The 23,846-nt window shown below is 43.1% G+C and overlaps 2 protein-coding genes across 2 annotated transcripts; both read right to left on the bottom strand.

Moving 5' to 3' along the window:
• Positions 1-6,150: 6,150 nt before the first annotated feature.
• LOC139296896 (gastrotropin-like) lies at positions 6,151-7,454 on the bottom strand. Its single transcript, XM_070919460.1, has 4 exons — positions 7,253-7,454; positions 6,958-7,133; positions 6,750-6,839; positions 6,151-6,275 (listed from the first exon to the last, which is right to left on the bottom strand). The coding sequence occupies exons 1-4, from the start codon at positions 7,452-7,454 to the stop codon at positions 6,225-6,227; spliced, it is 519 nt and encodes a 172-aa protein (XP_070775561.1). The 3' UTR covers positions 6,151-6,224.
• Positions 7,455-19,805: 12,351 nt separating this feature from the next.
• Positions 19,806-23,380, bottom strand: elovl8a (ELOVL fatty acid elongase 8a). Its single transcript, XM_070918863.1, has 7 exons — positions 23,278-23,380; positions 22,961-23,148; positions 22,039-22,119; positions 21,794-21,850; positions 21,506-21,620; positions 21,217-21,344; positions 19,806-19,976 (listed from the first exon to the last, which is right to left on the bottom strand). The coding sequence occupies exons 1-7, from the start codon at positions 23,378-23,380 to the stop codon at positions 19,806-19,808; spliced, it is 843 nt and encodes a 280-aa protein (XP_070774964.1).
• Positions 23,381-23,846: the final 466 nt, after the last annotated feature.

Below are 23,846 nucleotides of genomic sequence, written 5' to 3'. Positions count from 1 at the left end.
CAGGAACACATGAGAAGAAAGTACATGGAGTGACAGCCCTTTGTTTTTCCGCCAGGTCTTAATCCATCTGTCCATTCACTCTCTAACATGCTTATCCTGCTCAAGGTTGCAGTGGGCTGGATCTTAGCCAGTACACTGGGTTGAAGGTGGGCCACAGACTGCACAGGCCGTCAACCCATCATCGGGCTCATCATTTTACTTAAAAAGTCCATTTAAGAGCAACACAAGCCGACCAAAGTGCTTCACCAGTTTCCAAGGAAAGGTTATAATATCAGATGTGCATGGACAGGCATCACAGACATGGAAGACATGGTGGGGCATAAAAGGAAATAATGGAACTCCAAAGGCTGAAAAATGAAAAATGGCCTTTCAATGCAAGTTTCAGTTGTGGGGGCTCCTCTGTTTTTAGGAGGGGGGGGGGGGCGGTTGTTCCACAGTCTAGGGGCCATGACAGCAAAGGCTCAATGCTGCTGCCAACAGCTTAGCGCCAGAGCACCTCAGAGATGGGGAGGAGGCCTTGGGGTTAAAAGCAGTGGTGTAGTCGGTGGGTCAGTTCGGGGGTGGGGGGCACATTATGACACATGTTCATAATGATGTGAGTAAACCTGAGAATGTGATGTGAGAATGTGAGTAAACCTGAGAAGAAGCATCTCCACCAGCTGAAATTGATCTTTGACTCGTCGCGTCGAGGTGTGTATTGGAATAAAAATAGCCTTTCAAAAGACAGACACACTGTGTTATTCTCTTGTGATAAACTCTGCACAAACAGGGCCAGCTCATGTCTGCCTTCCTGACGAAAAAGGTTGTTAATTCACAGACCACGGAATTACTGTTAGCTTAAAGGCAAAGTGCTTGTCAGATGATTGAACGTCGGTTGTTTTTTTTCACCTATCCCAGAATGCTAATGGGTTGAGATTTATCCTCCATTGTGTGGACATGGGTTAAGTCTCAGGTGCAAGCCATTTTGCAAACCGTACACAAATGGGAAATTTGGTGGGGGAAAGAAATCTCTTTTAAAGGTGGGCATAAATATTCCCATTTGTGTGTGGAGTTCATTTTGATAGAACAACCACAATGAAGCAGCAGAAGCAAGCACAGTGAGAGTTCTTTGTCGCAGACTATAGTTATGGACTGAAAATGCACGCAATTAACACTAAATTGAGCTGTGCGCTCACAACTCCCTGGTTTTGTTCTCCATCCGGTTGGACCAACCACCTTTCACCAAGACAGGAGAACTTCAAGCAAATTGCCAGTGTTACCATGGTTATCACAGGTAATTCCAGGTTATTAATGCCTAATGTGCCAATCACATTGTGGTATGTCACCCCTTCATTATCCTACCCAGAGTATTTTCTCTCTCTTGCTGTTTCTAGTTTTTATTAGTGTCTCAATCTCTCACTCATCCCCACTGAATCACTTTCTCTCTTGTCTCTCTGTATCTCTTTATTCAGTGCGTTCTCCAAAGTACTGTGATTTGAGCTCCTGTGATTGAAATTGGAGCTGGGGGAAGATAGAGGTACTTCAATGACAGCAAATAGAAAATCAAGTTTTTCTTTTTTTTTAAGAAATTGGGGAGGGGGGGGGGGGGTGGGTCACACTCACAGAGGAATACAGAGGAAGCTGCTGCCGGTACAGAACGAGATAATGTGTCTCAACATTTGGTGAAATGAATATAAAGTCTGAGCACAAGTGACATGTACAGAGTAAAAGTTACTGCTGGTAGAAACATAAGTGCATAAGTGTGAATGAGAATGTAGACCACTATAAGAAAGTAGTACTAGCTAGCATGTGCAAATTTGGATTAAGATCAGGGAGTCATTGGATTCTATGCAGAAAAAAATTAATAATCCAGCACTTTAAATCTATGTTTACATTTTTGTTGAGCGTTATAATAATAATAATAATAATAATAATAATAATAATAATAATAAAAAACACTGAATTGGCTTAAATTAAAGGAGACATGTAACCTACAAAAATATGAGACAGAAAATGTTATCACAGATTAAACTGCCCAGTGTAAAACAGTATGTAAAGTAGTTCAAATTAGCTCCACCTCAACCAACTAAAACATTAAAATGTTGCTTACATGTTTATGCATCAACACTGATAATTAAGCTGATAAAATGTATGTAGTTTTACTTCCAAAACAATGAACGCAGGGCTTTTACTCGTAACTCAGTGTTCAATTTGTAGTGTCTTTTTCTTAAATTAACACACGTGCCTAATCCTCATGATTTCATTTCAGCAACACAAACTGAGGACAAAAAGAGGACACACCCCCAACACTATTTTATTTTTTATTTAGACTAGTATTATTGATTGTGCAGGTAACCAGACCTCCAGTTAAACGGATGTTTCTTTGCAATTAACCAAGTAAAACATCAACCCACTTGTCCTGTGCAGGTCTGCAGAGGCGAACACAGGCAGACAAGCGTTTACTGTTACAGTCACACCTGTGGGCAATTTAGAGGCTCCAATTAACCCAGCCTGCACGTTTGTGGACTGTTGGAGGAAACACCCCGAGGAAACCTAGCAGGCAGAGACACTCCGTGGATCTGACCCAGGTGAGGTGGTTAGCTGTGAGGTGACAGTACTAACCCTTACATTAAGAATAGTGTTTGTTCGACAAGCTGCAGTTTTACTGAGGTGAAATGACCAAGGCTGGGCTCAAACTCCAGCAGTTTTAAAATCTTGGTTGTGTCACACGCATATGAGGAGAAACTAATCTCAAATCTGCACACACTACAGGATTGGAAAATAATGGCGCAAGATGTAAACAGAAGTGATGATGAGACTGATGTGGTGCAACAACTTGCTGCAATGCTTTGCAGTGAGAACTGACGTTTAGCTTCCATCTCCTTGTGGACTGTTTCCCTTTCATGGGCTCTTGTGGTCCTGCTCAGAAAGCACTGACGTAATCATCCGGATTTTAACTCCTAAATATCGTAACATGTTTGAAATGATCGGGGCGACCTCGATGAGTCTGCAAGGTTTAAGGAGGTTTAAGACTGGATCTGTAAACCTCTCACATTACCAGGTAATCTGGGCCAAACACTGACCAAGGTCCCAGACCTGATTTCTCCTCCGATTGTCAGGAGGGGTGAATTGGGGATAAATCAGCCCAAAATGCCTGTAGTCTGAGACAGACAAAAATACGCTGGTGCTTTTGTACACTATGAATAACAAGTTGCAAAAGTGTGGCTTAACATGTAGCTTAAAGAGAAGTTGGGGAATGCAAGTTCATTTTGTGGCTGGGCTCCAAGTGTGCTCGAGGGTACATGATCACAAAAACAGAAAGGAGAAACACAACATGGGGATGTTAACAAGCCATTTTTCTCTCCACTTCTGGTTGCCTTGATGGAGACCAATCAGAAAGAGGCAGACTGGCCAATCAGAAACAGTAGCCTTGGAAATAGCTAATTTGGCCTGTTTGTCTGTGAGGACAAAGGAAGTGATATTGCAGAGTGATTGCACCAGCGCCGAGCTACACAAACATGCTCAAATGACACCTTGCTTGTTGCCTTCCAACCCTAATTTTCCAGGAGTGTAAGATCCTGATTGCATCGGTGCCGGCAAGAGAGGACGTCTCATTATTGCACCAAAACAATCGCCACCTCAGAGGCAAAAAAACAAGATTTTGTTTTCATTAGGGAGCTATTGAGTCAAGGCCAGCGCACACACACACACACATGCACTGAGGCTCTAGTCTGGCAATTGTATTCAAAAGATTTGTACCTTACTCTGGTCCACTTAATGAAGCTGTAAATTTAGAGACATGAGAGCCTTTCCAGTGCTCCTCTGAGAGCTGCTACAATGATCCTGGGACTGAGCTGGTTAATTAACTGATTATTTGCTTGGCTGGAAGCCACAGAGAAACAGGGTAGATGTGGGGAGAGACAAGAAGGCGAGGAAAAGGCAGGACATGAGGGGAGAGAGGACAGACGAGAATGAGCGCACGGAAGCGAAGGGGAAAAGAGACCACAGAGGGGGAACATTGGGCGGGCAAAAGGAAAGTACAGGAGTGAGAAAGAAATACAGGGAGAGGAAAACAGAAAAGGAGAAGAGATGATCAGTGAAGACGAGGAAATCAACTTTATGCTCTCAGTAGTTGTCAAAGATCAAGAATGAACACGTGTCTCACGTTTGCTAGATAATATACAGTAAGTGAGACTTCCCTTTTTAATCAATCGCGTTGCTGGGATATAGCTTCCACCCAGCAGCAGCAGCAGCAGCACTGAGTGCACTGCAGCACGGCAGCGCTCAGATAGAGGAAGAAACCCTGTGACACATTTTGATTTGACATGGTTTGTGGTGGTTTTGTATTGACTTCGAAACATATCCCCCGCATGGCAACATTTTCCCACCTGCAATGTTGCCAAGAAAAGTTTGAGAGTTTGTATTTTCAACATACTGCCAGTAATGAAATGAAAGGCACAGTGGCTCCGCGGTCTTTGAGATGGGCGTAGATGCAGGATGGAGGCGTGCTGAGGGGGGAAGGGGGAACTGTTTTTACCTTTTCACTGGGACGTACTGTATGTTCACTGGCATTTATGGCGGTAGAGGTTTTACTTTGTTTTTTATTTGTTAATCATCGACATGTATGAGTCTATTTATAACAGCCTGACAGTCTGATCTTACCCCTCAAGTCTGTTTTCAGTGTGTTGGGCGTGAGCACGGGTGTGTTGAGAGTTTGGAGTTTCTCCAAGTGACCCACTGAATCAAAGTAACAAGAGACGTCCGGACACTGATCACCCAGTCACACAGACACCTAAGGGCCGCATTTGTAAAGGTTGCCGCGCACAAAAAAAAAAAGTTGCATAAACGGGGGTGAAAGGTCTGCAGAGGAGATTCATAGAAAAAGGTGCACATTTCTACGCGTCCTGTTACGTCTCGTCTCGTCTTGTCCCGTCTGTTTGTCACGTTCCATGTTGTTTGTTGCACATTTCCTGTTTTATTTTGTAGTTACTTACCTGTCCTCTCGCTTCAGACGCTTCACTTCCTTCCCTCGTGTGTTTCCCGCCAGCCTGATTACCCGCCTCGCCCTGATCAGTTTCACCTGTCCCTCATTAGTTTCTCACCTGGGTCTATTTAGTCTGTGCCCCCCCCCCTTCCTTCTGTGCCAGTTTGTCTTTGTCCTCTGTGTCAAGCGCTCCAGCGTTGTTCCTAGTGTCTCAAGTTTATGGTTTTTGGGTTTTGGATCACCTTTGGTTTAACTACGCCTCCGCCTACTCCCTACTGGATTCATCAGTCTTGTCTGACTGTCTGCCTGTCTAAAGTCAATACTGTGTTTTTTGCTTGCACCCTACCGGAGTCAGAGTCGTGCTATTGAGTCCTCCACCTTGTGTACCTGGTCGCTACACATCCCATCACCCATGCCTGGTGGGATCATGAAATAAAGCTCTGCCCTCTGATTAAAAAACACAGATGACATATAAAACGCACACCACCACATATCACTGCATTTTATAATATATAGGCCTACCTCCAATTCTATATATTTATTATAATCAGCAGTTCTTTGGTCGAATGGTGAAGGTTGGGGCTCTCCCCGAGTGCCACCACTGGAACCCACACTCCACCTATAAGCAGCAATGCGTTTTTTTGCCCTCAACTTTGATATCTGAGCTTTTTTATTTTTTTTTTTGCCATCTTTGATTCATTGATAGTCCAGCAAAGGCTCCTTACAAACGTCAGCATATTCATGAGCTCTTTGGCATTGACCGTTTATGGATGATTGTGCAGGACATCTGTGATTTGGTTATTTAAGTGACATGAAACGTGAAACATCTGACATGAAACGTCTTTTTCACTCTCTTACATGTTGCAAACTTACATAGGGAACCGTTGCAGCCCTATTCATAGGTTAACTCATTTGAGTTAAGCATATTTCAGAAACAGAAACAGTCAGAAACATTTTAATAGCAGTCTCGCGCTGATACTGTTGCCAATCCCTGCAAAGCTGGCTCCATCTACTCCCTTTAAGCTGTGGCATTAATCAAAAGCCTTTCCCCTGATTCTTGCATAAACTCTCATATTTCAAAGAGAAGCTTTTCATGTCTAAAAATCACACATTATCCTTAAAAGTGTGGTGCTACAATAGGACACACACACACGAGAAAGTATAGACGGACACGCAGGTTTATGTTCATATTCTTAGTTTATTAACTGTAGTCCTGAGGTCTCCATTGTAACTGTTTAAAGGGGCAAAGGTCAGTCAGCAGTTAGATCTTCTTGCTGGTTCTCTTCAGCACTACAGAGCCGGCTTTGGAGGTCTAGAGAGAGATGGAAAGAGTGGTGGATTATTAAAACAAGGGACATTTCATCCCAGTGTCTTGTTATACTTCAGTGGATATCATCAAAAGAGGTTGTCGTGCGTCTGATCGCAAACTGTGGAAGAAAAATGTAAATGGTGACTGTAATAGCTCCCAAAACACTTGTCACTGGTAATAACTATGCGCGTGTTAGCTTGTGACTGATACATCCACAGTAGAAGACAGTCATTAAACATACTGAAATATTTTCACTCACAAAATCCATTAAAAAGAGCCACTCTTTTATCACTTTTTGAGTCTCATTTTCACTTTCAACTCTATGTTTGAGACAGTTTTGCTCGTTAGCAAATGCCTATCCCCTGCTTGCTGAAGAGAGGTAACATTAACGTCTATAATAATCCGCGGGGGGTGTTCAATGTAATAACTGCTGTCGTCACGCTCGGTTCTCAGCACTAAAAGCCTTAGTGTGTTTACCTCGACGAGCTTGCCGCCGCTGATCTCGGAGGTGTGGTGGTAGTTGGGGAAGGCCACGCTCAGCTTGCCTCCCTCCATGCACACCGTGGCCTGAAAAGACACCGGTTATAATCAGACTTGCCTGTCTGCTGGCTTTACAATCGCCGTTGTGGATTCATATTTCTGCACCTGCAAGGCTGCAACTTCAAGCTCTGGATTTGTGTCCTACCTTGAATTTCTTTCCTCCGATGGTCTCCATGTCGCACTCCTTGCCGACGGTGAACTTGTTGGTGACCTTGGCGTTTGTGGGGTAGATCTGGGTCCAGGTGAAGTCGTTGCCGCTCTGAGTGACCTCAGTGATCAGCTTGTAGTCACGGCCCTTCTCAATGATGTCATCAGGGATACCTGCAGCGGGGGCAAAGAAGAGCAGTGTGAGGTTATGATCGCCCAAATGAGTCCAGAAAATCAGAGGATAGGCGAAGGGCAGTTTGTCTGAGAAGGGTTTTAGATTGAGTCTATCTCACCGAGCAGTTTGCAGAAGTCTTCGTATCCCTCCTGGGTCTCAGTTTCCCATCTTCCGGCGAAGGCCATTTTTGTAGGTGTTTTGGTGGGTGGAGGCGCGAGAGCAGAGATGCTGAGGCAAGCTGAGGGAAAAGCAAGGTACCGAAACTGAGACTGCTCCCTGTTTATATACTGTACGCCTCTCGCCACCTCCCTCATCTGCATGTGATGACACCAGAGAGCAATTAGAGCTGGAGATGATGACTACAATAGGCTACGAGGGAGAGGGCAATAACCTGCATAAACGGGCGTTTATGGAGTTCCCAAGCAGTGAGTAAAAATGCTGACTGCTCATCGGGGCGAGCTGGTAGCTCACCTCCAGGTCAATGAACTCTCCTGCAATGGCTTTATGGTCGCACCCTCCGCTTTTACTGCTGCAGAGTCTAAAATCAAATAAAGAGCTTTGTTTCAAAATACAATCCGTCTATTTGAAGTCGTTTATCTTCCATTGTGAACGGCCCGATCTGTGAAAAGATCATCATGTGCTCATTCAAGGTCTTCATTTATATGCTGGCATTGAAAAAACGCCAGAATATGATGAAACGTGATAAGAGTCCTTTCACTACTTTATAACTTCTACATTTGTGCAAGTTTAATGATTCTGTTGCTATAAAAAGTTAATCAAAGGCTGGATTAGGATTGTGTTTAAAGGATCAGGCTGGTGACATTCAAAGACCAAAACCAACAATGTGTAAAACGTTCTGACTTCCCTACTCTGTCTGCGGCACTCAGCCCCATGCCCCCGTGTTCCTACTGAGGACATAAATCTGTGGGTCATAAATATATACTTTCATTTTGTAAAAAGGCAAAGAAATTTCCCAAAACAGGTGGGCATTGTAGCTTTTGGCCCAGCGTTGCTCAAACAAGAGTAAGTAGTGCATTTGTTGAGGACTATTTGTTGCAGATTTGGTATTATATTATTATATTAAGTATTTCGAGCACCATGTGGATTAGACCCATAATAAATCACAGTGCCCATGTTCACCATAATAAAGGGACATGTCGCCCGGTGTGATGGTGCGGCCTTTAAGTGTGTTTTTAATCATTTCTGGGCAACAATGGAGCTCTATGGCGCAGAGGATTAAGGTAAGTCAGGTTTTGGCTAAACAGACGATGTATGTTAATAGGATCCATTGTTTGTTTTGGTCTTTTTATGGCTTTTATTGACCACAAACTAACTGACGTTATTCCAACGTCTGTGTGCTGGTTGGCAACCTTATTGTTGCTGGGCTAGCGAATGTCTTCAAGTCGGTTTATAGTGCGCCTTTTAGTTTTTAGCCTTTTGAGTCAGTCAGCTCCTGAAAGTGTTAATGAAGCCCAGTTCAACCAACAGGAGTTCCTGATCGTGTAATATGTTTTAATATGTGTAATATGTTTAACTGCCGCTGTCACAGAGGATGAGGAGCTCAAAAAGACATTTGAAAAATGCCAACTGTCAAGAGAAAATCCTTTCGACCGCTTCTGAGAGTATGTGACTGACTGACAAGCTACATAAATGTGGGATTGACTACATTATGCTTTTGGAAGCATTTGATTTCTTATAATCAGTGTCATCAAATATGGTAAGATTTCTTGAATTACTGGATCTGGAATCGGGTATATTGCGTGACTACCTGATCGGCCAAAAATGTCAGCATCAACATCCATACGCGGTGGATAGTAGTGACAGGTTCGTATGATTGGACGTCACGAGTCAGCTGGTAGCCAAGCAGCCAGTGATTTTGAGGCATGAATGAAGCAGCTGGCGCCAATCAACTGATGCAAGTCAGTTTCAGTGCTCTGCTGGAACTGACGCTATGTTCCATGTTTGTGGGTTTATGGGGGTTAATAGGGGTCCAACAGAATATTTTCCCAAATATTTTATCTTGGCCACGCCTTGTGCATGTGTTTATGTACATGTACTACCTATGCATTTATCTTAATTTTGTGAGATTAATATTCTGATACCTATCAAGGTGTTTTCCAGATGAATTGGAATGCCTTGGAATGTCTGGCAGTAATGTTCTTCCCGACGGATGATTGAAGATTTGTAGCAGCAAAATGAGATAAAAACAGCAAACTGGAGACAAAAACAAGCACTTCTTAAGTCTTCCTTTGAGGAAGAACCCAGAACACGGTCACACTGTTAACAGCATTACAGTATAATGTTGCTCGTACACAATGGTGGCTGAAAATTGTCCATTACGGTGACTACATGGCTGAAGCACCTCTGGGCTTTCAATTCCGACAAACTGAATAGGTAAAAGCTTTTGATGCTGCACTTAACTTCGATCTCAGACAATGCAGCCGTTTTCACCGACCACAGATAGTGTTTCTAAACCATGAAAAGTCAACATGGCCTTGGAGCTCTTTATAGATACATAAAACATCATATTGGCCAACATCCTATAAAAGACACCCACTATCTGTCTCTCTCTTTTTACTGTCTCTCTCGCACTCACACACACACACACACACACACAAGGTCAGAGTGCTGAAGTGCACAAATGCAGTTTAAAAAACCCACTTCTCATCACATTTAACATGTAACCCCCCCACCCCCTCCACTGCAGCATCTTCATATTTCTTTTTTTTTTTTTTTTTTTACATCCGCTGGATGAATTGTGTTCTACAACGTGACATGACATTGGGCTCAGGCTGACCTTTGACTCTCTTGCGTTTGGCCTTCCAGCATATACTTGATGATGCAGCACTCTCTGCACAATATTCAAGCTACCACATGAAGTTTCCACGGGTTTTCCTTTCTAGTGCACCTTGTTGTAAATTAATAATTGAGACAACTTTCACAAAGAAGAACATCTGCATCTACAGTATATTGAGTTGGAGGTAGGCAGTGGTGGAATGTACATTTACTGTAAGTGCTGTACTCACTTGCAATTTTGAGGTACTTGTATTTTACTGGCGTAAAGTAAGTGGCGCTGCTTTGTACTTCTATCCACTACATTTTGGGGCAAATATGGTACTTTTTGGTTTGGCATATCATTCATTGGCAATGAAAATATATTCAGTATTCAGTAGCCTAATAATTATGCATTCACCTCATAAATAACACCCTCTCCTACATTAGCGGCTTTTAATCATTCTTGCCAACGTTTGTGTGGTATGACCTACCACTAGTGTGAGGTAGCAGACATAATGTGTCACCAGACTGCAAACAAATGAAAATATTAAATGGTGTGAATGATATTAGTTCATATTTTGAATGGACTTTTTCTCTTATGTTGTTTTTTTTTTTTACTTTCATGAGCCAGTGTTAAACTGCTGGCTGCACCCACACCTTTATATCGTCTTTATTGCAATGCAATTGTTTGATGAGAAAAAGGCGCAGATATTGTGCGTATACAGTGATGTTGCTGAGATGTGGCTCGGGATAGAGGAAAATTGGTTCGTTTTTTTATCACATACTGAGCTCTCCGCCCCGCCTTTAGGCACGTATTTGGATACTAATTAGTTTCAACTTGATTTATACAACTTGCAATTCAGAGATAAACGTTAATGATATACTGTATATTGTACATCATATGGGGTAGCAATGCTTTTTCAAGGGTGCAACTGACTTTCAATTTGCAGTGATCGCTGGTCTTACATTACTGTAAGATGATCACCGCCTGGACATCACCACCTTTTTACTTACCGCTACACCACAGCTTACCGCATGCACATTTAGACCATACTGTATCTGCCACATGTGCAGAGCAAAACGCTGTACCAGGCAAAGGAATTGCATGCATAAATCCCCATTGTGTAGTGAGAGTCATCTTAGTGGGTTATGGGGTGGTGTAGTGTTTGGTCCAGGCCGAGAAATACTGCATAATTCAAGTCTGTCTGTGATCAGATCTAGGGAGAAGCAATATCATTACGTTATCCATATGTCAAAATAATCATGCAATTGTTTCTCCTGCCACCAGAATTAGATTTTACGGAGAATGTCCTGGACTAAACAAATAATTAGCATTCTCTCTCTCTCTCTCTCTCTCACTCTCTCTCTCTCTCTCTCTCTCTCTCTTTATTTTTGTTTATTTTCTCTCAAGGTCAAACCAAATCTAACCATTCGCAGCCAGTGAATAGTGAGCAAAGTACAGTCGCTGAAGTTTATTGTCGATGTTGTAACCTTGTGGTTACACTTTAATAGCAGGCTGTAATCTAAACATTTGCTGAAACATTCCCTTTTTTGATCTCTTATTTCCCAGAGTGTGAATCCTACTGGACAACAAGTCACGCTTTCACTCTTCTCGTTTTATGACAGGCATCTTTCGATATATGTGAAGAAGGAGGGAAATACAGACGACTAAGCTGAGCTGACGATGACTACGAAAAATAAGAAAAGAAAAAAAAACACAAGAACATGAACAAGGAGTTAACGGAGAACAAGAGAGGAGAAGAGGGGGAAGGAAGAAAAGATTCTAAAGAAAGATACATATAGATAGATTCCTTTTATCTACAGCTATAAAGAGGGGATTTGCGATGGAGGAATTAAAAGAGGGGAGGCCTTGATATGCAAATGAAGCTGCTGCTAATCAAAGCAATAAGATTAGCCTTCCAAATTGAGATGAAGAAAGGCTCCATTATCTGGGCCGAGTGTCATGTTTAATAACGCGGAACGGCATGGTAATTCACTAGTGATGCAACTGTAGCCTATGTGGGTGTGTGTGTGTGTGTGTTTATGTGTGTGTGTGTGTGAGAGAGATGTGTGTGTCGGTCTGTGTGTGAGTGAGTGTGAAAGGAAGAGAGAAAAAATATATAGAGAGAGAATTAAACATGTGAAAGACAAATTGTGACCTTGTCTGTGCATGCCCATGGTGTCACCCAGCATGAGTTTGTGTGTGTGTGTGTGTGTGTGTGTGTGTGTGTGTGTGTGTGTGTGTGTGTGTGTGTGTTTGTATATATACGTAAGAGAGGGAGATATTGACAGAGGGAAAGGGAGGGCACAAGAAGCCGGTTCCCATGAGAAAAATGTGTGTGTGTGTGTGTGTGTGTGTGTGTGTGTGTGTGTGTGTGTGCTTGGCTTTGATGCAAAAGTTTTGTGCTATGTTGTATAGGGAGATGGGTAATGGTATGGAAGATGCAGCTTTAGACAGACACTCCTGTATACTCACACAGACTACTTCGATATTGAATAATTACTGTATACTCACACAGACTACTTCGATATTGAATAATTACATGAATACGCATAAAAACATGACAAAATGAAAAATTCCCTTTTAGATCACATCCCCGGTCATATCGTGCACCTACCTAACAAAACAAAAAAAATACAAAAAAACTTTTTCTTTGTATTCTTATGTCACAATCCAATCATGTTTTCTTCCTGGAAAACAAAATATGACGTTTTTGTCTGTTGCAGTGTGTAACATTCAAAGTTGGCTCGAGCCCCCCCCCCCCCCCCCCCCCCCCGGCTCAACGATACCAGAAGCGCATGCTGGGATGCATGCTTACGATCTGGCACCTAGCCGCTACGCTTCAGAGTCACGAGTCCCGTCCTCACACCCTGCGCGCTGTTATTGGCCGGGGGCTACACGCCCACTGCCCACAGGTAGACGCCCAGAAACGTCCCCAATACAGCAAAATGAGAAAATACAGGCAGAGGGCAGGGTGTATGCAGATACAGACACCGCCACAAACTTCTAGTGGGTAGTTTTAGAATAATCCCACTCATTCTGCTTTTAAGGTGATAATATGTATATGTTATATTCACAGCTTGTCCCCCCCCGCTTGAGCATCAAAACTAAAAGTACTCCTTATGCAGAATGGTGTGATACATTATGATACATCATATTACTGGATTATTATCAAAGATGCACAGATGTGAAAGCCGCACTTTAATGCTGTAGCTGGTCAAGTGAAGCTAATTCAACGACTTTGCCACCGCATACTGGTGGGCGGTTTGATCTATAACAGTGGATCACATTTCAGTCAATGATCATATGTTTTGAGTGTAAAATGTGTGTAGAATTTGTATAAAAAGCGTTCCTTCTGAAATGTGCGGGTGTGGAAGTACGTAGCATTTAATCGAAATGCTAGTATGTAAAGTTATACTTGAGCACAGCACAGTACTAAATGTACTCAGTTACTTTCCACCACCAGCCTTTGGATTTTTGTGCTCTCTCATAACAGAATGTGTGATAACCTAAAGAAAGTGTTTCGGACCTCGCAGACTTTGTAAGAGAGAATGTCAGCGGCTTCCACTGACCGCTGCGCTGCATTCAGGTCAGATTTTTAGTGAAATTGAATCGAATGCTTTACACCACAGATTAGATTAGTTTAAGCATATGGTAGAATAATCTAAGTCATAGATGGAAAGCAAAAAAGGAAAGCAGAACAAGTAGAAACATCTTCTTTGCAGCAAATATGAGACACAGGACTAGAAATACCACTGGTGTGCAGGAGAGGCTTCCAAGTGTTTATGGTAATTATCCCTGTCTATCACAATTAATTTGACCAAGAATGTTGATGGCTGAAAAATGCTGCACATAGCGCCTTTAACTTTGAAAAGCCTGACAGGAAGAGCTGCCTCACTAACTCGGGCGATGAGCCAATATAACCATTAAACACAGAGACAGAAATAGGCCACGGTAGCCGCCAACAGTAAGCATTCTGTTGTTGTTATCTTTACGGTTTCTCAATCCATCCTGACAGCCTTGCCATCCTTTGGGGAAGGAAATGGCAGTCACTGGTGATTACGAAGCCCCCACCACCCCCACCTCCGCCCCTCATCCAGGGAGCCAAATTATGCCTGCATTAATATTTCATATTACACAGGACTTGCAGAGAAACCACATGTGTACTCAGCCCTTTGTCTTCATGTCAAATGAAATGTGCTCGGCAATCATCAGAGGGCGAACCGAAGTGGCGAGAGGAGGGGCGGCGGCAAGGAGGGGAGGAGGAGGAAGGAAGGGGGCGAGGGAGATGAGAGGAAAGGATGGGCGGGAAAGAGACGAGGGAGGGGAGCGCGGAGACGAAGTGAAAGACAGGCAAAGAGTTTAGAGTTGAGAGGGAAAGAAGAAAGTAGACCAGCATATATACGAGGGGTGAGAGGAGAGATGAGGCAAGAAGAGGAGAGGAGTGAGCAGATCAGCAGAGTAGATGAAGGGCAAGTAGAGCAAAGACAAAAAGTACAAGGAAAGAGGAGAAGAAAGGGGGGGGGGGGGGGGGGGGGGGTCAAGAAATACCTTGGTGCTTTAAATAATGTAAAGAGGTGAAGGCTGGGCTGAACAGAGAACAAAGAGGGTTGTAATACATTTGAGAGTATGTCAATGACCGGATGTTTGGATGGTTTTAGTTACCTTTTAATATCAGCTGATCTCCACAGAGTATGGAGTATTACTTCTATTGCAAGATTGAAACACTGTTGTCTGAAATTGCCAGGAATTCAATCGTGGGGGCCTTCAATATAGATCCTGGATGTGCTCAGACCAGTTCATCATGAAGACTGGACGTAGGGATCCAAGAATGTGTTTTCAACATCATAGCTTCAGAAAGACCAATGAAACAAACACCCTTGCAATACTTTTGTATTCACTCAGAATAAATTGTCTTTGTTGTGACAAAAAGCACCCCCCCCCCCCAAAACAAAATCCCCATCGTGACCCTCTGTGGGCTACATATGCTCATCTCTCGTATGTACTTGACTAAGACCACTGCCCCTTCCAGTCTGTCCCAGACAATGTCCACATTTTGGACTTTGTCAATGTGACCTGCCAAGTCTCACTGAGGACTGAGAACAAGAAGGTCGGCTAACAACACTGGTGCACAAGTGAAAAACGGGTCATGCAGTTGCCATAGCCACCTCAAAGCTCACACTGCAAAAAGATATATGACATGCTTAAGGTATGAAAGAGGCCAGGGTTACTGTGCTGTAAGGTAGACTGGCTCCTGATTGAAATGTAGCTGCAAAGCACATGCAAAGAGAGTTATAGTTGTATGTCAGAGGTTGATGATGCAGTTGTATACATCACTGATTTTTTATCAACAGAATTCTTGATGGAATGGATCAATCTAAATTACGTTCAATACAAGTTTAGAGGCTTTAGAGGCAAGATAAGCCGTGTTGTTTTACCTGGCCATAGATAGGAGCATTGTGAAACTGAGTGAGTGAAAAGGTCAAGGCTGAATTTGCTGCTATGTGGCAGATTATGTGCGACACTCACCTCCTGCAGCTGTAAACGTCTGATTAAAAGTTTGCAAATGAAATAGGAGAAGATTCTGTACTTTTTAGGTATGAATGGGAACAGATGTGCTCGGAGAACAGGATCACAGCTTTGTCACGGTGATTGGTTTAGTGATTGGTTGAAGGCTTTCAAGTAGCTTGTAATGTTGGGTTTCTGGTGCCAAAGATAGTAATTTTCATTTTGAAGCCCGTGATTTGACCTGCTGTGTTTGCTGGAAATACACAGACAAAGAAAGTACAATGGGTAATGACCCAAGAAACATGTTAGAGTTCTTTTTATTCTGGCTGCTGACGTCAATGCAAAAGGTTTCATTCTGGAGCAATCAGCATCAGCAACCACCAGTGAGGGATTTGTGATGTTTTGAGTGAATTGCCATGTAACAGAAGACTGTTCACACTCTGGCCCGGTTTTGACTTCATTAATTTCCTGTGTTCATAGAATATTAATCAGTCAACACACCTGACACCAGGAATTTGAACTAACATGCAACCCACGCAGCTTATCGTAAACCGCATAATGGAAATTATGTCGTGTTCATTTGCCTTTATACACTATTATGGTGTTGACTCTGAAATGCTTCCTCACATTGCCTCTCAGTCATGTCGTGATTGTCCGCTGTTTAGCATGTATAATGTTTACCCATGTTCACCATCGTAGTTTAGCATTTCGCATGCTGATTAGCAAACACAACATACAGCGGAGGCCGATGGGAATGCTGTTCATTTTGCAGGTATTTAGTCACAAACCAAGATAATGGTGATGGTGCTAGATGGACCTAAAGGGACCTTGAATATATGTAGCAAATTTCGTGATAATCCATCTGAAATATTTTACTCTGAAACAAAAATGTTAACCTCATGGTGGCACTAGAGGTAAAGTCAGAGGATCATTAGGATTCATCCAATAGGGAACCATGCATGTGTGTACAAAATGTCATGGGAATCCATAGTACTGTTTTTCAGTTATTTCAGTCTGGACCAAATTGGTGGACCATTGCCATCCGTGGGGCCACTCCGCTAGGATGGCTAAAAATTGACAGCTGTACCAGAAATCAATTTGGGCTAAGAGGGCAAATTTACAGAATCAGATCCATGCAAATATGAATCAAATGGGATAATACCCAGTGGGACTTGAGCCCTGCTGAAACAAACCTCTTTGTGCCCGAGATTGTCTGACCCACAACAAACAATAAAAGCCATAAATCAAGCTATCTGCCTGTCAAGACAAATGACACATCCCCCATGTAGCTGCGATAACGCAGATACAGGTGGCACTGGGTTCATCCCATTGTCCATAAATGGGGAAGAAGTCACCAACAGATGGGGCTTCCCTTGTTGAAAACAAAGAAACACAAGGACACATGCACATTCACAAGTGATGATAGATTCTTTCTTTTTTTTTTAGCACATATGATTTATACTTGAGGTTCAAAATGTAGCGAGAGGGGAAAAAGACCTTCTCTTGTCCAAGAGTCTGTATTGGTGACTACTTAGAAATGCATGCTTAATTACACACACACACACACACACACAGACACACACACACAGACACACACACACACTTGACAGGGAGCTACTAGCTGGTTGGTTGGCTGATTAACACTAGCTTGCCTGTAGTCCATCACGGCGAGATTGCTGCAGCCTCTTGTTAACCCTCATTGTATGAAACAACCCGATGGCTCACCTTCAAGCACACTTCTCAGCCTCTTATTCCCAAACCTCTCTCACCATCAACAATTATGTGTGTGTGTGTGTGTGCGCGCGCATGTGTGCGTGTGTGAGTGTGTATCTCTGTCCCTCTCGCTGGCTAGGAAGTCAGCAGCAGCATCAAGAGCGCTTCAATATCTTTCCCCCTCTAACCTGATTATTAATTACAGTCTGCCTCTGGCTGACCGCAGCCCAAACACCGTCTAACACTGTTACCAAGGAGACCGACTCAAAGTTATTCACAAACAATATTCAGGAAACACAGATTCAAGCACATACTCAGCACGGCCGAGCAAAAGTTATTCAGTCATGTCAAACAGTCAGTGAAAAGCGTAAATGCTTAGGTGACACCTGTAGCAAGCTTGGCATCATCTCAAAAAGCGCCGTAACTCACTAAACACTCAAGATGAAACCCATCACCTGGTTGCAAAACCGTTAAGTTGATCAAAGCGACTGCGTGCCAGAAAGTCAGTCATGCCTGAGCTGCACGGCACTCAGCAGTAATCAACCTGGAGCTGTGCCTGCAGTGAGGCTGAGGGACATCACTCTTTAAATGGGCTTCTGGCAATCAGCTGTGAGCTGTGTGTGTGTGTGTGTGTGTGTGTGTGTGTGTGTGTGTGCTTGTATCACACTTGTGTTGAGATGGAGAGCAGATTAAGTACTTGCCAGCAGCAAAATATGGTTTCTAATGCTACACAAGTGTGTTCTGTGTTATTTTAGTACTGGACGCACGGTGTATGTGATACACACACACACACACACACACACACACACACACACATACACACACACACACACACACACACAGTCTGGAAAAAGCTTACCGTGTGATGTCAGCCAAGTGTCAGACATCACATAGCTTTCAGAAGAGCTTCTCATCTACCGATAAAGAAAGCATGCACAATCTGTAGTAGTTTTCTCAGCAAAATGAGTATCCTTGAGGCCTAACAAATGTGTTGAAGCCCCCCCCCCCCCCTTGTTCCCTCATTCGACACTGGCAAATAAAAGCTGCATTGTTTAAATCCCTGTTTGCCAGCTTGCAGTCTTGCGGTCTCTAATGGTCGACCAGTGCAGGAATGAGCAGGCATGGGATCCAATTAAAAGGTAGCTTCCGAACTCTACCGCCATGTTGAACAGTGAAGAGTTCATTCAGAGATCTGTGCGTTACTTTGACGCAAATAGATTTTGAATTGCAGTTTACAGCATACCTATATATACCTATACAATGGAGCCTGGAGGAAATGCACAGGTGTAACTAACATTAATCATTTTCCCTTTTGCATTGCAAGTGTCCAGGAAGCCATGCCTATGGGAAAGTGCACCGAGGCCAGGAAGCGAAGCACGTTACTGGCACGCTGTCATCATTAATGTTATTAGTTACTTTTCTTGCTGTGACATTTAAAAATGTCCGCCGCGAGAAAGGTCCCCTTTCAAGTGTCAAAGAAGTTGTGATTTCATTTCGGCGGTCAGTCTGGAACGCACTATTGTCCAAGTGATAGCCTTGCCATGTTAAAATGCCCAGTTTTGAAACCACAAGTTGGGCGTGCGTTTCCTTTGTAAGTTGTTTCATGTTGCTTTGAAAAACTCACATGTAAAGGGGCAAATCCTCTGGGCTTTCTAAAGCTGCCAGGTTGTGCTGATGGGTGTTAGTCTAACTAACTTTGATTTAGTCACTTCAAAGTGCTTTTTCATGTGGTGTTCTGTTATGTTGACCGGCCCCCATGTTGAGTTTGGAACAGAGGACAGTCAAAAAGCAATATGCTGCGGGAGATAAAAGTAGCGGAACAGATAGTGAACAGAATGGGAATAAGTGATGATGGCAGGGGAAATATAATGTAAGGGAGGTAAGATATGGTTAAGTCACTCGCTCCTCTAATAGTTCTTTCATTTCCGTCCACAAGGGGGAGCGGATGGGAACGCCAGACTCAGGCAATTATACTTCTACACCATGACAGATGGAGCTGGGGGGATTGTGGGGTGGACTGGGGTTCCCCCCGTTGGTAAGAGGGATTAAATGCTCGAAACTGGGGAGGGGATCTAAAAAGGGGAGGATACAGAGCTAATGGCGGCCAACAGTTGATTGGCTGTGACTGCCAGCCAATGGGTGTGGGAGAAGAATAAAGTGACTCGAAGGGTGATTAGATTAGATCTATTAGCAGCTGGGGGAAGGGAGTGATGAAACAAGGGTTAATGTGCGTTGAGTGTGTTTGTGGTTTTGTACTGGATTAATGACCAGAAGGAATGAATGGGTGCGGTAAATGGAGGGCCCTCATACGTATAGTCAAGCCTACGAGTGTGTGTTCAAGGCACAAATCATTCGCAACGCATGAAAAATGTTTCGTTTTATCACAAACATGAATACGCTGCACTTCTCAGTTTTCAGATGTCATTATATAGGTTCTCATACATATGTTAATGCAATTGTACACACAAGAACAAAAGCTGTCATTACCATAACCTAATAAACATGAAGTCATTAACATAACAAACGAGCAGAAATAGCTTTTTGTATCCCCTCCGTCATCTCTCCTTTGCTCTTTCTGCGCTAGCTTCCTGTTTCCAAATCCTTTCATCTCCGCTCTCTTCTCGTTTTCCTCACACCTATCATATACACCTGATGTCTCTCTCCGCCTCTCTCCCTACGTCTTCTTGCCCTTCTTCTTGGGGAGGTAGCTGTGGTAGTAGAAGTTACTGAAGAGAGCGATGAGGCTGAGAGAGTAGGCCAGCACAACCACGTTCATGGAGTCAGGGAAGTCGCAGTCAGCAAACAGGTTGTAGGTGGTGTGGATGGTTATTATGAAAAACTGGAGCTGGGGGGGGGGGGGGGCAGACAGACAGACAGGAGAAATAAGTGAGAGAGTCAGGCAATAGTAAGTGGCAGCTTATCTGAGCACTTTGAGTGGCCAGAAACTGAGAGAGACATTAATGAAATACAGCGCAAGTACTGGTGGACACAGACAAACCTGGCAACCTAGAGAAAACAGACTGTGCGCGTTAGTTCTGACAAGACCTGAAATAATAATAACAATAAACTAAAATAGCAAGAATTTGACACACTGGTCTATACCCATATGCTTCATAGATCCACTGTAATATTCATGGCTCAGCAGGAGTTGTGTGTATGAGTGAACATAATGGACGTTGGGTATCTATCCTGCCCGCTCCACACACACCTCCTCTTCCAGTGTGTTTAGTAATTACCTCTCAAAAACACAAAAGAAACCCCCCCATACACTCTCAGAAATACAAACTCAAATATCCCCAATCAACTCAACCACCAACTCACCAAATTGTGAAACCAACTGTTAATGAAGGCTTGGGGGTCACCTCTAAGGTCAGCACAATTATTGTTACATAATGGCAGCTCAGCCACCACACTGACCTATATATATATGCTGCAGCCATATAGAAGAAAAAGAAACCCTACAGGATGCATTGTCTCCTCATCAGCGCTATAAGTAGAAAGCAGATGGTCCAGTGGTTAATTGAGGAGCATCAGTGCTGCTAATCCGTCTATTTATGCCAACAGTCGGTCGGAACGATGACGAACCAAGCAGGGGGGGCCTCATGTTAGGCTCGTCAAAGTTGAACCCTCCAAGCTTTCTGAACATTCTTGGATATGTCTTTTTATAGAGATAGAAAGACTTGTTAATGTCCTACAATACTGGCAACATCATAATTTCACATACCGGGTGCTGAAAGTGATATATTTTATTCAAACATGAATAATCAGAGGCAAAAAGTTGGCTATATCTTTAGGATACAGGTAGAACTGCAGTCTCCCTTTGCTTAACAAGCATCCAAAGTGAATTATGCAAAAAAACCTAAAAGAAAAAATGATGACCAAAATTACCCAAAGAGGTGATCCGAGACAAATTAACATAGTAAAGTGCTTCATTTATAGCAATCGGCATGTGATAAGTGAATAAAAGTAGAAAGGATGACGAATGGAAAGCTGAGGCAAAGTGAATGTAGGAATGAATGTCACTGAGCTACACACACAATTACACATTCACACACACACACACACACACACAGGCAAATGCTGACCAGCTGCAGGGAGGTGAGGTAGTGTTTCCACCAGAGGTATTTGGACATGCTCGGTCCCAAAGCTGCCAGGCCGTAGTACAGATACATCACTACATGGACCAGGGAGTTGATCAGACCAATCAGGAAAGCTGTGGACAGATATACAGAATGAGTATCACATAATATAATGCGCTAGAGCATACGCGTCAGTGTGTGTGTGTGTGTGTTCTCCTGTAAATCGTTTGCACAATGTGTTGAGTCTTCATGACATTTTTGTGAGACTGGGCTGGTAGGTTGGCGCGATACTCACACTGGCCGCCGGCCACATATTTAACCCCGGCCCACCAGTTGAAGATCATGGTGGCGTGATGGTAGACATGGAGGAAGGTCAGCTGACTGTTCTTCTTCCTCAGGATGAAAAACATCTGAAGCACACAAACACAAAGGCAGGCATACTTTAAGATCGTGCGGCCATGTGTTATATATGGAAGCACGGCAGGTACAGAAATACACTTTATTCGGGAGTCGCTGTAAATACTTTGTGAGTTTAAAATAACAAAAGGCTATCTGAACTTCTTTTCACTCCTTTCATACTCACAGTGTCACTGAGCTCTATAACTTTGGAGAAGTAGAACCACCAGCACACTTTAGCCATCTGTCCAACAGGGTGGGAAATGTGTTATTTATTTATCAAAATGTATTTCACATTGTTTCAAGAAGAACAAGCAAGTCATCAAGTTCTAGTCCGCCAAAACCTGTGCGGATGGACGCATAAAACAAATTCCAGAGGGGAGCTTTATCTAGAAATGGTTTCATAAAGTAGGTGGTAATAAAAAGATTTACCCTCATGGCCAGTGGGCTGTTGCTGTAGTCGACTGGCTGGCACCGCAGGCTGTATCTAGCCAACCAAGAAGAGGCTGCGAACTGGAAAGACAAAAGCTGCTTTTCATCCCATCCCATTTTGTCTCACACACACAAATTGGCAGTTTCACTTCCTGCTTCACCGATGACTCCCACAATGGACAGGGCACATGAATACTGTGGTATCCCCTGAGATTTACATTGGTCTGACCTCACAGCTAAGGGGGATTTTGAATTTTCATTAAACCTGAAATAAACCTGAATTTAAGTTGATGTTGTTAGCAAACTGTAGCCCATTTATACCACCTGGAAAATGTAAGTCCAATATTCACTCTACAGCTAGCTCTTTAGCTGCTAAATGCGCTACTACATTCATCAGCTAGAGGCTAACTTTGTCTGTCTGCCATGTGGTGCTGGGCAGGTGGTGTACAGTGGGTTTTTACAGCGTTTTCACCTTCTACAGCTCGCTGCTGATGCCGAAAACAACATTGCGCGAGCGGTGAGAGTGAACCAAAACAATAAAGTTGTGGGTCGCAAACCACAACAATGTGTTGAAAGATGCTTTAAAGCTCTGTAGAGATGAGGTGAATTGCAGAGTTGGGCGATTACTCTCAGTGGGTTCGTCGCTATGAGCGACCCCTTTCACATTACACTTAGTGATTCGGTTCATTGTTATCAAAAAAAATATTGACGATGGCAGCTTTAATGAACAAATGTCAACATTTGAACTCTTTGTTGATTCTACGTCTTTTTGCGCCTGTTTTCGGTCCATATGTTAAAGCTTCTCAAACTTCCATACCAGCTTGGGTGATTTAGGTTTTTCAGGATCTGGTTGTTCAGCTGCTATAGTATCCAGCTTCCCATCTATCCCTTACAAAAGTTCCCACTTACAGCACAGCAGTACCTCATAGAACATGTATGCAGACAGGCAGACCATGGCAAAGTTGTAAACTATCAGGACGGGTTTAAGGTTGACCGGCTGCCTTTTCGCCATCAGCTTTGGCCCCACCCATATAATGACCAGGTAGCACAGAAAGACACAGCTGATTGGCACAGGAGAGTAGACCAGCGGCCAGCTGTCTGTCCTCTTGTCTAGACAAAGAAAAAAAGCAGAGAAAAGCATAGATAAAGCAAAGATTGTGTTGTAACATACATTGCCAACAATGCATCGTTCAAAATGCGTGAGTGATTACATGGCTGAAGTGAAAATAAAAGACTTGCCTCCATTTTCCAGAATCCCTTGGTAGAATAACTGTAATTTCTGCCACACAGTGAGAGATGGATTACCCTGAGATGGATCCACACGAGCAGGAGAAACTTTCATTAGCTCGTAACCACAAAACTGATCCAAAACACCATGTTCAAAACCATATTTGGATGAGGTGTGACTCAAAAAGTGGTTGATACAATAAAGGAAAGGCACTGCAGTCTTTGAAGGCCAAAAACTGGAAATGTATTCACAGAGGAATTTTAAGATGCCCCAAACAAGAGAGAATGTTTACAAGAGGTCCTTCATCCCTAGTACCATGAAACAGTAGTTTTATTGTTTTTTGTTTTGCTGTACTTTCATTTTTGTTTACATAATTTGTGCATGTTCTACATTATTTCTATTTTTAATGTTCTATGACTTAATGTAGAATCCTGCAAAGGTGTAGTCAAATGCGTATTACCACGATAAGAAAGTTGTATTGTGTTGTGCTGTATTGAAAAGGGGCTAGTAGTTAAGTGCAAAAAAAAAAAGTCAAGATTTAACGAAATTACATCACAGAAGCAAATACAACTATTTGTAA

Source organism: Enoplosus armatus, chromosome 14 (assembly GCF_043641665.1).
Source record: "Enoplosus armatus isolate fEnoArm2 chromosome 14, fEnoArm2.hap1, whole genome shotgun sequence".
In the NCBI taxonomy this organism is placed as follows: Eukaryota; Metazoa; Chordata; class Actinopteri; order Centrarchiformes; family Enoplosidae; genus Enoplosus; species Enoplosus armatus.
Note: the sequence above shows the minus strand (reverse complement) of the source record. Positions and strands in the feature narration are given on the sequence as shown.